Source organism: Meyerozyma guilliermondii, genomic scaffold (assembly GCF_000149425.1).
Source record: "Meyerozyma guilliermondii ATCC 6260 scaffold_1 genomic scaffold, whole genome shotgun sequence".
NCBI lineage: Eukaryota > Fungi > Ascomycota > Pichiomycetes > Serinales > Debaryomycetaceae > Meyerozyma > Meyerozyma guilliermondii.
This window is the reverse complement of record NW_001809800.1, coordinates 1,389,811-1,404,035: the sequence shown is the minus strand read 5'-3', so window position 1 is coordinate 1,404,035 and position 14,225 is coordinate 1,389,811. Positions and strand designations below refer to the sequence as shown.

The 14,225-nt window shown below is 44.0% G+C and overlaps 8 protein-coding genes across 8 annotated transcripts; 5 read left to right on the top strand and 3 right to left on the bottom strand. All coding sequences in view use genetic code 12, as the record gives it.

Moving 5' to 3' along the window:
* Positions 1-2: 2 nt before the first annotated feature.
* Positions 3-494, bottom strand: PGUG_00801 (uncharacterized protein; the record flags this gene model as incomplete). The annotated part of the gene is made up of 1 exon (XM_001487374.1): positions 3-494. One exon carries the CDS (start codon positions 492-494, stop codon positions 3-5), a length of 492 nt encoding a protein of 163 aa, XP_001487424.2.
* A 129-nt stretch (positions 495-623) lies between these two features.
* On the top strand, positions 624-3,362 carry PWP2 (snoRNA-binding rRNA-processing protein; the record flags this gene model as incomplete). Its single annotated transcript, XM_001487373.1, has 1 exon — positions 624-3,362. One exon carries the CDS (start codon positions 624-626, stop codon positions 3,360-3,362), a length of 2,739 nt encoding a protein of 912 aa, XP_001487423.2.
* Positions 3,363-4,116: 754 nt separating this feature from the next.
* On the top strand, positions 4,117-6,225 carry GSY1 (glycogen (starch) synthase; the record flags this gene model as incomplete). Its single annotated transcript, XM_001487372.1, has 1 exon — positions 4,117-6,225. The coding sequence occupies one exon, from the start codon at positions 4,117-4,119 to the stop codon at positions 6,223-6,225; it is 2,109 nt and encodes a 702-aa protein (XP_001487422.1).
* Positions 6,226-6,540: 315 nt separating this feature from the next.
* Positions 6,541-6,858, top strand: PGUG_00798 (U6 snRNA complex subunit; the record flags this gene model as incomplete). The annotated part of the gene is made up of 1 exon (XM_001487371.1): positions 6,541-6,858. One exon carries the CDS (start codon positions 6,541-6,543, stop codon positions 6,856-6,858), a length of 318 nt encoding a protein of 105 aa, XP_001487421.1.
* Positions 6,859-6,958: 100 nt separating this feature from the next.
* On the bottom strand, positions 6,959-8,155 carry PGUG_00797 (uncharacterized protein; the record flags this gene model as incomplete). Its single annotated transcript, XM_001487370.1, has 1 exon — positions 6,959-8,155. The coding sequence occupies one exon, from the start codon at positions 8,153-8,155 to the stop codon at positions 6,959-6,961; it is 1,197 nt and encodes a 398-aa protein (XP_001487420.2).
* A 422-nt stretch (positions 8,156-8,577) lies between these two features.
* On the top strand, positions 8,578-9,825 carry PGUG_00796 (uncharacterized protein; the record flags this gene model as incomplete). Its single annotated transcript, XM_001487369.1, has 1 exon — positions 8,578-9,825. One exon carries the CDS (start codon positions 8,578-8,580, stop codon positions 9,823-9,825), a length of 1,248 nt encoding a protein of 415 aa, XP_001487419.2.
* A 71-nt stretch (positions 9,826-9,896) lies between these two features.
* PGUG_00795 (iron-sulfur cluster assembly protein) lies at positions 9,897-10,682 on the bottom strand (the record flags this gene model as incomplete). The annotated part of the gene is made up of 1 exon (XM_001487367.1): positions 9,897-10,682. One exon carries the CDS (start codon positions 10,680-10,682, stop codon positions 9,897-9,899), a length of 786 nt encoding a protein of 261 aa, XP_001487417.2.
* Positions 10,551-14,138, top strand: PGUG_00794 (uncharacterized protein; the record flags this gene model as incomplete). Its single annotated transcript, XM_001487368.1, has 1 exon — positions 10,551-14,138. One exon carries the CDS (start codon positions 10,551-10,553, stop codon positions 14,136-14,138), a length of 3,588 nt encoding a protein of 1,195 aa, XP_001487418.2.
* Between the last annotated feature and the right edge of the window lie 87 nt (positions 14,139-14,225).

Genomic DNA, 14,225 nt, shown 5'->3' with positions numbered 1-14,225 from the left:
CGTTACTTCTTTTGTTTCTTATTTGACTTGCGACCAGAGGAAGCTTTTCGTTTACCTTTCTGCTTCTTTGATTTGCTGTGAGCTCCATTCTTGGAATTATCCCCAGAATCATCGCCAGAATCATCGTCTTCAGCGTTCTCTTCGGCATCTTGTCCAGCTTTCCCAGCTTTTCCGGCTTTTTCATCTATGATCGAATCTTTTATTCGTCCAATGTCGATTTGACGTATGCTTTCCTCTGGCTTCCCCCAAACCTTTCTACCCTGTGGGACTGCTGTCTCATCGGAAGTATCAAAGGCACTGATAGAACCGTACCCAATTGTGTCGACCTGTGGTTTTTGCCTGCTACGTTTTAAGACTTCCGCAGCGTGGGGTAGAGTCCATTCCGACAGAAGCGAAACTTTTTTTTGAGGAGACTCCTCAATGTCCTCCAGGCCAGCAGGACGAACTTGCTGCATGAACTTCATGCTCTTAACCCGACTGGATAATCCACTCATGGCTGCCGATTGTCACCGTTGATTATTTGAAGTTAACCCACTTCGTGCGCGCGAGAAAATGTCTATGGAATTTTTTTGAGATGCTCATCTCAGACCAACTGCAAATAGACTACCATCGCATAAACTGAGATGAAGTCCGACTTCAAGTTCTCTAACCTTCTAGGCACGGTCTATAGACAGGGGAATATCGTGTACAGTGATGATGGCACCAAGCTCTACAGTCCGGTAGGAAACAGAGTCACCTGTTTCGATTTGGTCAACAATAAATCTTTCACTTTTGACTACGAACACCGCAAGAATATCGCCCGCATAGCATTGAATAAGAACGGTACGTTGCTTTTCTCGGTGGACGAAGATGGACGGGCCATTTTGGTTAATAACGTGGCGAGAACCGTGCTTCATCACTTTAATTTCAAAGACAAAGTATCAGACTTGCAATTCAGTCCTGACGGCCATTACTTTGCCGTGGCATCCGGCAGATTCATTCAAACGTGGAAGACACCAGATTTCTCTGAAGATCGACAGTTTGCTCCGTTTGTAAAACATCGTAATTACGCTGGCCACTATGCTGATGTAACTTCGGTCACCTGGTCCAATGACTCTCGATTCTTCGTTTCCACATCCAAAGACTTGACTACGAAGATATTTTCGCTTCGGTCCGAGGAAAAAGATGTGGCGATGACGTTGGCGGGCCACAGAGACTATGTAATCAAGGCATTTTTCAACGCAACGCAAGAAATTATTTACACAGTGAGCAAGGATGGTGCCCTTTTCAAATGGGAATACACAGAAAGACCATCAGAGCTGTCCGATGAAGAAAGCGAAGATGAAGAAGACGAGAATATGGAAGAAGAGACCAAACCTATGAGCTGGCGAATTACTGCAAAATCATTCTTTTATGCCGATGCCAACCTCAGGTGTGCAACTTTCCACCCAGAATCTAATATCATGGTTGTGGGATTCACCAACGGTGAGTTTCGTATCTACGAGCTTCCAGAATTCAATTTGATTCAAAAACTCAGCATGGGCCAGAATGCCGTCAACACTGTAAATATTAATAAGTCAGGTGAATGGCTCGCCTTTGGGTCCTCAACTTTGGGACAGCTTCTCGTGTACGAATGGCAATCGGAATCATATATTCTCAAGCAACAAGGTCACTTTGACTCCACAAATTGTGTGTGTTACTCGCCTGATGGTTCTCGTGTTGTATCTGCTTCTGACGATGGTAAGATTAAAGTATGGGATGTTGTGTCAGGATTCTGCTTGGTGACGTTACAAGAGCACACAGCCGCAGTCACAGGGTTAAGCTTCGCCAAAAAAGGGCAGGTACTCTTCTCGTCTTCACTTGACGGAACGGTAAGGGCTTGGGATTTAATAAGATTCCGTAATTTCAGGACCTTCACAGCCACCGAGAGAGTACAGTTCAATTGCTTGGCAGTAGATCCAAGTGGAGAAGTGGTGGTTGCTGGATCGCAAGATACATTTGAAATTTTCGTGTGGTCTGTGCAAACGGCACAATTACTCGACTCTCTTTCTGGCCACGAAGGACCTGTTTCGTGCCTTGCTTTCGGCAGCGAAAACTCTGTGTTGGCATCGGCTTCATGGGACAGAACTGTACGTATCTGGAGTATATTTGGACGCACCCAGAGCGTTGAACCCATAGAAGTTCAATCGGATGTGTTGGGGATTTGCATGCGTCCCGACTCCAAAGAGGTTGCTGTATCCACCTTGGATGGCCATATCACCATTTTTGATATCGAAGACGCCAAGCAATTACATTTGATCGACGCAAGAAAAGATATATTGAAGGGAAGGCATTTGGAGGACAGATTTGAAGCCAAAAATTCCGCCCGTGCAACATATTTCAGTACCATTGATTATTCCTTTGACGGGCTCAGTTTGGTTGCTGGTGGAAACAATAACTCCTTGTGTCTCTACGATATTTCGAATGAGGTGCTTTTGAAGAGGTTCACAGTGTCTCAGAATATGCAATTCAACGGAACCCTTCAGCAGTTGAACAGTAAGCGAATGACAGAGGCTGGCGCTATTGACTTGATAGATCGTGATGGAGAAAATAGTGATTTGGAGGACCGTATTGACACTAGCCTTCCTGGATCTCATCGCGGAGATCCTAGTGCGAGAAATGTCCGACCACAAATACGAGTCACATCGGTTTCTTTTTCACCCACTGCTTCAGCTTTTACCGCTGCCTCTACCGAGGGACTTTTGGTGTACTCGGTTGACGAGTCTTTGATCTTTGATCCTTTCGATTTGGACGTGGATATCACTCCGGAATCAACCATAGAGTCGCTCAGCGAAAAAGAATACCTAACTGCGTTAGTCATGGCGTTCAGACTCAACGAACACTACCTTATCCAACGAGTTTACGAGTCTGTTCCGGTCAAAGATATTCAATTGGTGAGCGAAGATTTACCAGTAGTCTACTTGGACCGAATTCTCAACTTTATTGGCAGCATCGCAATGGAGTCTCCTCACTTGGAGTTCAATGTCAAGTGGATCCAGTGTCTTGTGACGAGCCACGGAAAATACATATCTAGTCACAAGCATCAATTTGCTAGCTCGATACGGCTTTTGCAGCGATTTCTTAACAGAATTGCCAAAGATGTTGTGGACACAACCAAGAGAAATGGTCACTTGGCGTCGTATTTACAGTCTGCCCAGGCCATTGAAGAGAATGGTTTGGAGGAGAATGGATCGATGAAAGATGAAGAGAGCGAAGAAGACGACGAAATGAATGGAGAGGAAGAGGACTCGGATGAAGAAGGGTGGATCGTACCGGAAAAGAAGATGAACGGAGCATTCAAGGATGACGAAGAAGAGGGACTGGATGACAGCGACGAAAACTAGCATATACCAAATACATAATTCGTATCTGAGATCCGGCTGCAAAAAGTGACAATTGACAAAAATTGAGAGTGAAAAATTAAGTGAAAAATCGAGTGAGTGAAAAAATGATCTGCAACTTTTGGACCTTTTATAGGGTTTTGGCAACGCCATGATCAGTTCTAAACACTCAATTGCAAAGGGTAATACCTATTCTGGACAAGAGCCCCCACATTCATTCTTCCGCACATTTCGATACTTACCCCACCACTGGAAGAATTAAGTGGAGGGGAGCTGGCGAATGTCCCCGCATGCTTCCCCACATAATCTCCATGCAGGGACGCTCTCTGGAGATGGACCACTTATACAGTGGGTTCCTTTTCTCAATTACCGTCATCCAAGAATCATCCATGAGGAAAAGCGATAAAATAGACCATAACTGGCGTTGTCTCAAGATTCTCCGAAACTCCGAAGGCCCATAGGCATTGTACCTGCCGCATTCGGCATCGGGGCGCCCCGAAACAATCTTTGTGTCATTCCTGTATACTGCACGAACTCTCCCCATATTGCTGGTGAACCCCCCACTTCCCGGTAACCACTGGACGGGTCGGCTATAAATCTCGAACAATAAGCGCTTTTTTCGTTGATATTTGTGTCCCCACCAATCATAGTGCACCAGGATTTACTTGCGATACATTTTGTTGTTTCTGAATTGTGATTGACTCGTGAAGAAAATCCCCTTCGCAACCGTAATTTCCAGCCATCATTTTCACAGAAAATGACCAGAGATATCAACAGCCATCTTCTATTTGAAGTGGCCACCGAGGTCGCTCACAAGGTGGGAGGCATTTACTCGGTGCTCAAGTCGAAAGCTCCCATTACAGTGGCAGAATATCGAGAAAGATACACATTAATTGGACCATTGAATTACAGTTCGGCGCAAATTGAAGTCGAAGAATTGCCGGTGAAAGACCCCAAAATTAAGGCGGCTCTCGACTCCATGAGTGAGAGAGGCATCAAGTGGCTCTATGGTCGGTGGTTGATCGAAGGAGCTCCCCGAGTGCTTCTTTTCGATATCCATTCGGCGGGCCATCATCTCAACGAATGGAAATCTGATTTGTGGAACCTTGCTGGAATTCCCACCCCTGACCATGACCAGGAGAGCAACGATGCCATTTTGTTGGGTTATTTGGTTGCGTGGTTTTTGGGAGAATTGGTATATCACGACCAAGAACGTGCGGTTATCTGCCATTGTCACGAATGGTTAGCAGGTGTGGCCTTGCCCTTGTGCAGAAAAAGAAGAATTGATGTCACTACCATCTTCACCACCCATGCTACTCTCTTGGGCCGTTACTTGTGTGCTGGTTCGACAGATTTTTACAACAATTTGTCCAACTTTGACGTTGACGCCGAAGCTGGAAAAAGAGGCATTTACCATCGTTACTGCATTGAAAGAGCAGCAACACACTCAGCTGATGTGTTCACGACGGTGTCGCACATTACCGCCTATGAGTCTGAGCATTTGTTGAAAAGAAAGCCAGATGGTGTTCTTCCCAATGGTTTGAATGTGGTCAAGTTTCAAGCGGTGCATGAGTTCCAGAACTTGCATGCCCTCAAAAAGGCCAAAATCAACGAGTTTGTCAAGGGCCATTTCTACGGCAATTACGACTTTGACTTGGACAATACCTTGTATTTTTTCATTGCTGGAAGATACGAGTTCAGAAACAAAGGTTGCGATTTTTTCATCGAGGCATTGGCCAGATTGAACCATCGTTTGAAAGAATCTGGCTCGAAGACCACGGTAGTTGCCTTCATTATCATGCCTGGAAAGTCACATTCGTACACCGTGGAGACCTTAAAAGGTCAGGCTGTAATCAAGCAATTGGAAAGCACAATTGAGGAAGTTCAAAAGAAAGTTGGCGAGAGATTGTTTGAGCATTGTGCCAGATTCCCCAACGACCACTCTATTGCTACTACACAAGGAAAGGAAGTGCCATCAATTGACGAATTGATCAAACCTGCTGATCGGGTTTTGTTGAAAAGACGTATTTTCGCCTTGAAGAGAGATGGTCTTCCACCAATTGTCACCCACAACATGGCCGACGACGCTTCAGATCCTGTGTTGAACCACATTAGAAGAGTACAATTATTCAACAAGCCCGAAGACAGAGTGAAGATAATCTTTCATCCAGAATTCTTGAACGCAAACAACCCTATCTTGTCTTTGGACTACGACGAATTCGTCAGAGGCTGTCACTTGGGTGTGTTCCCATCATACTATGAACCATGGGGTTATACTCCAGCCGAATGTACTGTCATGGGAGTTCCTTCCATCACCACCAACTTGTCAGGATTCGGGTGTTACATGGAAGATTTGATCGAAAACACCTCCGACTACGGAATCTACATTGTCGACAGAAGAATGAAGTCGGTGGATGAATCGATCAACCAATTGGCAGATTGTATGTACGACTTCTCCATGAAGACAAGACGGCAGAGAATCAACCAGCGGAACCGTACCGAGCGGTTGTCTGACTTGTTGGACTGGAAGCGTATGGGCTTGGAATATATCAAGGCAAGACAATTGTCGTTGAAGAGAGCATATCCCGACAAGTTCAAGAATGGAGCCAACCCATTCAACAACACCGAAAACCTCAAGCTCACCAGACCATTGTCTGTTCCAGGCTCGCCAAGAGGCAAGGTGGGAATCATGACCCCTGGAGATTTGGGGTCTTTGCAAGAGGCAGCACAGCACTTTGATTCCGAAGACTACATTGGGTTCAAATTGGGCGGCCACCAGCAAGATGATGATGAAGATGATAATGAGCACTATCCGTTGACATTGAGAGGAAATTCCGTACCTCCAACTGACGTCGAAGATGCCTAATTGTGCTTTGTTCTGGTAATAAAAATTGTAATAAAATGAGAGAGAAGTAAACTCGACCTGTGCGACTTTGACCTGAACCGCGCAACTCTTCAAAAGTGTCGTGCCGCAACCGGAGATTGAGGTGAACTCAGTCGACAGTCCTTTGAATTCATCATCGCAGCTATGGTAAGTTGTTCGTAAAGATGGCCTCCTCACAGCCCAAAACTAACCCAGTTACCTTTGTATTTGTTAACAGCAGCGAAAAACCTGCCCATATTGGTCGAACTAAAAAATGGAGAAACGTTAAATGGACTTCTTTTGAACTGTGATTCTTGGATGAATTTGACATTAAAAGATGTAATTCAGTCTTCTGCCAGCGGTGACGAGTTCTTGAAACTCCCAGAAATCTACATCAGAGGCATCCATATCAAATATATGAGAATGCCAGATGAAATCATGGACCATGCCAAGGAACAGAATCTCATCAATATGGAACAACGTAACAGAACCCAAAAGAGAAGAGGCGGTGGCCCCAACTTCAATTCAAATAGAAGAGGCCACGGACCCAACCGAAACGGCGGATACAACAACCAGCACAATCGTCGCCACAATAACCAACAGCAGCATTCTACATCCAACGGGGGGAAATTATAGGACGGTTTGTAATATATTAATGCCATAAAACGCTAATGCATGTAGAGATTTGTAAAGTTTGGCATGTTTCGTCACTCGTAAAAATATGCTGGGTATCAAACTACTTTGAAAGCACCTTGTTCACATCGACATTCCAGCTCTTTAAATCGTCTCTGTACTTGGGTTCATCGATCAATCCGTTCACGGTATAATAGTCTTCATCACCCTCATGCTCGTCACCTTCCCATGTACCAAAGTTCTGCGACAAGTACTGGTTCCAGCCATCACCGCCGTTTTTAAAGATATCCTCGATACACATTTCTGGGTCGAATTGTAGAAGTTTATGGAGCTCTGGATCCCAAGTAGATTCCAAAATCTTTTTGTAAAGATTACTGATAGTTGGGTCCATCATGAACGCTCCCTTTTCAGTTACCTGGGCTTCCTCGTTCTTTGAGCGTACTTCCCTATGCAGCTCACCACTACGATTTCCAGATTTTTTTCGTGAGCTACGTTCTGGTCGTTCTTCACCGTCACTGTTAACCGACGAGGTCTCCAGAGCACTTGATTTAGGGGAATTTTTGCCATTGGTTTGACCTCCCAATACTCCATTAAACCCGCTAAACACCTTATTCTTCTCAAATTGCGGCACATTAAACAGCTTCTTCTTCGTGGCACCACGGCTCAACTGGGTGGAGGTTCTGCTAGAGTTGGCAGAAGATGCATTATCGGTGATCTGGAGCTGGGTGTGGAAGTCGTAGTCGGCAGGAAGTTCGTCAAGGTACACCACCAACGTCATGATTGAGTTCACCTTTGAATTCTGTAGCAAGTATTTCGAGGTTGTCGGTTCGTCGAAGTTCAAGTATTCCGACAAGTTCAATTCCAAACGTCCCAACTCGGTAGCGTGGTGACTAATACTCGACGAATCGTGAGAATCATCAACATAGTATACTTTCATCATGAGGTATTTGTTTCCTATCAAATTCTCCTTTTTGTTGAGCGGGAATCGCAAGTTACACCGGAGGTTATAATTGAATGCACATTTGAAATTATGGATATGTTTGTTCGCAGTATGAACTGAAATCAGATTTGACGAAACTGAAGTTTGCGATTCTTCAGGTTGCGATGAAGATTTGGATTCGCCATTGGATCCTGTGTCGAAATGGTGTAAAGTCTTGTGTTTAAACGTAGGAAACGATTTCATTCCCGGGCTCTCCCGGATTTGAATGTCCACATAACAAGAGCCTTTTATTTGAGGAATATTGGAGAGCTCTTTTATGGTGAGGTCCAAGCTGAACTTGGGACGGTTAGATTGAAACATATAGAAATTAGAAGAAGACGCCGCCTATAGAGTTCTCCCCGTGCAGTTTATGTACTTTTTTGGTAATTCTTATCAGACCTTTTATGGCAGTTTGTTGTGGTTATCGCAGTCGGCTAGCAATTCAATTCAACCGCTTCACAGTATGGAGTATATGCAGGAATCAATAATTGATCATTGAAACCATATAAAAAGTAAGTGTAGTAAACTTCAGTAATATTATAGAGTTTTGTTTGATGTATACAAAGCGCAGAGAAGGTCACCGAAAGTAATGGCTGTTATTTCAAGTACAATGGTCTGTATTCACATGACATGTCACATGACCCGATAGGCGTTTTCGCACAGGCGACATTTGTGTCGTTGGTTCATGCATTGTTCAGCCGCAGTGTCAAAATAATTACAACAGCAATTAATTCCAATTAATTATGACCATGGTGGAGTCCGAGGTCGCGATGCGGTTCGACGCGTTGTCTCTTGGCATTCCTTTTGAAGCGAGGAACTATGAACACATACCATTATTCTTATCCAGAGCTCTTAACTTGCCGGATAAGATGAAGATATTAGACACGCAAAATATCAATAAACGGTCCAAAGACGAGGTCGAGTCACGAAGAAACGTTACAGAGATTCTTCCAGACATAGCCATTGCATCGGATGCTTGGCTTCGAGATGATGTCACCATTAAAGATGTGAAGGCGAAGACTCCCATTCTCGAAGACATCAACAATATGCTTGAAAATGAATACTTACGGTCAACTTCCAGCGGTGACGACGCGTTGTTCGCTGATGACGGTGCGCTAACATACTATGAAAAGATCATTGCGGCGTACAATTTTTTGGAACTACCTCAGTCCATCGACACCGAACCTATTTATGCTTCACAGCCCATGTCACTCCAGGAAGAAGACGAGGATAATGAATTTGGTGAGGAGTCGACTTTGGGATCGTCTCCGGTGATACGAACCAGATCCAACCAGTCGTCACTGAATTCGTTGCGGAACACCAATGTTAAACGTAGCCCTGGTGCCAATCTGCGCAAGCGGTTTCTGATGTTTTTGGGAAACATGAACGAACCAACCGTAAATGGCAACGACCAGCACCTGACGTCCTCTCCAGAAGAGCCAGAGACCGTGAAGAAACAAGGGTTTCTTCAGAAATCGAAGTTGTACAACAAAATCAAGAAAACTCGAGATTCTCATAGCTCGTTTTCTTCGGTTATATCGTCGCCTAATAGCTTCACCAACAGCTCTCGCAGTCTGTACCTGGCGACCAATAGGAACAGCACCGCCGCCAGCAACAGAAATAGCGTCAGTACGTCCATGACATCGCATTCAAATGCCTCCAGACGCAGAACAAGCACCACCCTTCCCTCAACACCCATCGACGAAAATCGCGTATTCCAGTACCAACAGCCTTCTCCCGTGGCTTTGTCGCCCTTACAGCGACAGGAGAACCAGCGTGACAAATATGAATACTACTCCCAGTTGTTGCGCACGAAAGAATTAGTGGAAAACTATCTCATCTTAGCAGAAAGAACAGCCAACATCAGAGCTATCATACGATTTCTTGAATTTATCAAGATGTATGTGTTGCGAATGGTGGTTGTCGACATGTATCATTTGACCACATCATGTTCCATCTCTAAAGCTCGTGAAATGTCAAGAAAATGTTAATGTTAAATTATGTACTATATGTATTAATACCACTCTCAAATAACCGGCATTCGAGCGTAGATGAAATTGCCTCACTTGCAAGTGCTGAGCATCTGCAGAATAACTCCCAACAACTGCTCATTCTCACACGCCGCGGCTACACGCTCCTTGTCGTTAAGTTGCTTGTTCACTTGGTTTTCAGACTGGTGAGTGCCTTCTTTAATCAAGATTCTAATGCGAAACCGAGCTGGTAAACTGCGTTCCAAACGAACTCTTATTCCCAAACCAATCAATGTGGCAAGCGAGCAATGTGTGATAGTGGGAGTGATCTTCACCAAAACCTCAGAAATCGCTCCAGCATTATCTGAAACTTGTATGTCTTCAAGGTTGACTACGGCGAGTTGTGCTAGTGTCAAAGGATGTTCAGGGTCGGAAATCGTCGATATCAAGTCAAAAATCTCTTGGGAGTCTATACCCTCGTTGTCGGCACCTTCTAGCTCATCGTCAGTAGATTCTGAATCAACATCAGACATCAAATCAGGTATTTGGTCATCGCTTTCTGCTGACTCATCTGCTGGTTTCAACAACGATAAGTTTAAAATCTTCAGTACTAGTTTGTCACACGGCTTGAGCTCCCGAGAGCCCTTTCCGAGCCGCGTGGGCAACTGGGAGGTATCAATAACCGTGGGGTTGGCATTGATCGGATCTGACATATCTGAACTTTTTCGCTCAAATCTCGCGAACTCATGATATCTTTGTACACCGGTGCACCCACACTTACGCAGTTGAAGGTGAATCCAGTTTCTATCCGCGTGCCGATTATGGATAATTACGATCTGGTTTTTTTCCGCCAAGCTTCGCCATTGCTCGTGGTCCATTCTACGGCGAACAACACAGTAGTGGATACCTTGAATGATGCATTTTCTCAGTACAACTTGGGCTCATGTGTCTGGGACAATTCCATTTTGAAAAACCGATTGCTGAGTCTCAAGTATATAATCAAGTTTTATCACCAGCAAGGGGTATATGACGAGTTCATGACCGAGAGCGATGGCCACCTGGTCTTATCACCTTTCAATCCCAAATCAGATCTTTTCCCCAACGGAATTCTTTCTCAAAAGTGGTTCCGAAAGTACTACGAAAAGCATCCATTTGCAGTCGTTTGTATTATTGAAGACAACGTCGAACTTGTACAACGCTTAAAAGAGATGAAAGCAGTGTATACACCTTCACGCATTCGTCTTGTGGTGATAATCGTTGGCAAAAAAATTGACGACGAAAGGTTGAACTCCATTCGTGTGGAAGTGAATATTTCAAAAGCCGATTTATACCAGCTAGAGGACTCGGCAAATTTACAAAAAGATTCAGAGACTATAGTTGCAACGATAACCAGCACCATCAAAGCAAATGCATCTTCCTTTTACTCCGATATACAACATCGAATCAAGCAACGACATAAGAAATACTATACTCTCGCGGAATCCACCGACATCGACACCAAGATAACGTTAACTCCCAGATTTCTCGAAACCCGAAACCTCATCAAAGAAGCCATCATTAACGAATTTATTAGCCCCCACAATATGGAACCAACACTTTCCACTTTCGAAACCGCATATCAGAATCTAATTGAACTACTTGATGAAAACTTTCCCGCCAGCATTATAAGTGAACTATTCGATCACGATAAAGAACTCATGCTTCAGCTCCAAAATCTCATAGATACAGTCGCATTTCATATTGTGCGTGGCTATCTCTCTGTTGAAAAACCCGTAGTTGCACTTAAGAAACACACAGCTCATGTCGTCAATGTTACTGAAGTCTTGGGTTCGAGCCGCCAAAAATGGCTCTCGAGTCAATATGAATGGCTAGCAGAATTAATGTCTACGGTACCACCTTCGATTTTGAACCAAACTGACGCTAAGCAATTGAAAAAGACGAAAAATAAGCTCCCCACAATGCCGTTTTTTGGTGGCTTTCAGTTTTTCGACGGAGACTATTATGATGTATATTCACACCCTGGGCTTATTTTCATGAAAGCAGCGAGCTTGCTAAATGACGATTCCATTCATCGGGCTGAACTTCTTGAACAAGCATCCAGTTTGTTCAAGAGCGATTCAGAGACAATATCTGGTGCAGCTAATAAGAAACCAAGTACTGGATTTCTCCAATATCTCGACTGGGAACTTGCTCAAACTTTCGAGAAACTTTTACCCAAGGGCGACAAAGCGTTGCAATATTATGAAACATGCTTCTCATATAGCGACCGTAAATCGAACTGGTCAAATCTTGATTCGGCATTGGTAACCAAACTTATGAGGGAATACGAGTTGAGGAATGATACACACAAGTTGGTTACGACCGCTATTCGAGCAGCTAGCATGAAAGGTATTTCAAAGTTTTCAATTCATACTAAGAAAATTCCCATGGACAGCGTTGTGCTTGCTAATGACTATGATGTGATTAAAGTGGACATTTTGTGTTTCAAAGATCTGAATTCGAGATCATTAAGTGTGTTTGAGCCATTAGGAACCCAAATGTCGATTAAACCTCTCATTGACCTTGCAAAACTACAGGACATCTTGAATGTCGACGATAAATTGTCGCTAACGATCAACTCTCTTTCCGTGAATTATCAAAAGATAGACGGCCAAGGAAAAGGAAATATGAAGAAAGTTGTGGTTACACATGCTCCCAGCAGCAATCCAGACCTTTGTCCCATGATACCAGACTTGAAAGACGAGGACGAAACGTTAGAGGGACTGGTAAATTTAACCATGAATTCCGATACAAAACTGTCAAAAGTTGTCCAAGTTTTTCAGCCCTGTCAGCGAGCGGGTACCTACATTGTCAGTTCCGTTGATGTTCAATTGGTGATATCTGATGTAAACGGTTCAGTGAAGATTATTCAAGACAAGCTGATAATAATCGATGCTTTACAACTGCGACCCGAAATATGGCATCATGATTGGGTTTACGTTACTGATAAAGATAGCAAAGTTGCCAAGCGAATTCCTATAAGACTCCACCATGATCCTCCTTATATGGCGAGGGTGACTCTGTTGAAGCCCAAAGTGACTGTGAGTACTCAGCCGACTAATATTAAAGGTATTGTTCTCGGAGAAAAAGTTACTATTCCTTTCAACATTTCTCACGAAATGATAGGCGAGAACAAAATCAACTACGGCAAAGTACAGTTGTCTGCAAAAGTCGACATCATAGGAGGCCTAGACGGCGAAAAAGACTTCATCACCACTCAGGTGAATTGGGATAATTTGAAAGACGATGAATATTTGTCCTTGGATGACCTTTCGGCGAAGAATGGTTCTGAAGAGCACAAGCTAAATATTGCCTTGCACACTCGTCCTAATGGTCCCAGTCTCGACTCCAAGTCATACAAAATGAACATTTCGATGCAAACCTGGGTAAAAGATTCACAGCCAGAAGCTACATCCGAGGAAGATGATGCAGAGATTGCAGTTTATGACACAGCACTGTTCGTGTATCCCATCATTAACAAGCCATTGCGGTGCGGTTTCAGTGTTTTTCCTCGCTACAGAAATGAAGGTACCAGTGACATGCCTTGTCCGTTTGTAGTTCTGGATGGTGAAGAAGCGCAGCCCACATCAATGCCAATTGTTACTCGTCTTTGGCAAGGAAGTTTGCGGTTGGCACCTGTCGAAGACTGCTTCGATGGCCAGCTTCCCGAAATAGTTAAGACTACCTTCAACATTCGTACCAAAAACCAGGAAGTGAACATTGAGAAATTAGGAGATGTCGAGGAAAACGGCGACACAATGTCTCAACTTTTCACCAGTCGAAGCAAGAGTGGATCTCATCGAAACGTGCTGGTGAGTACTTCAGTGGTGATCGAATGGAAAAGGCCTGGTCAGCATGAGAGAACAAATTTCTTTGAAACAGAAGAATGGGAAATTGCCCTTCCTCTTTCTGACCCGCGAGTATTGTTAGAAATTGAAGAAGAAGACACTCAAAGTGTGAAACTCAAGTACATTTTGGAGAATCCCACCCCAAGAATCTTCACATTCACTACACTGTTAGCACCAAACGAGACCACCGATGGTACAAGCTGGGACGTTTCTGATACTCGCAATACGCTGCCACTTGAACAACCGGCATTTCCGGTACTACCATTCAATCGCCATACGATGGTATATTACTGTCGTTGTAGCAATGAGAGCGAGACTGTGGACTTGCCTCGGTTCAAGGTTTACGATGTCCATTTCAAGGTGTTTTTACCTACGTTAGTAGTGACAAGAAAAGCCAGAGTCGTAAACAAATGTCTAAAATGGATAAAAAAGAGCGGGACTTCTTAATATTGAAAGCAGTACATAACAGAGATTGAGCAATTGAGAGATAATGAGATGATGCTTGTCGATGTCCAATTGACACAATTGACAATT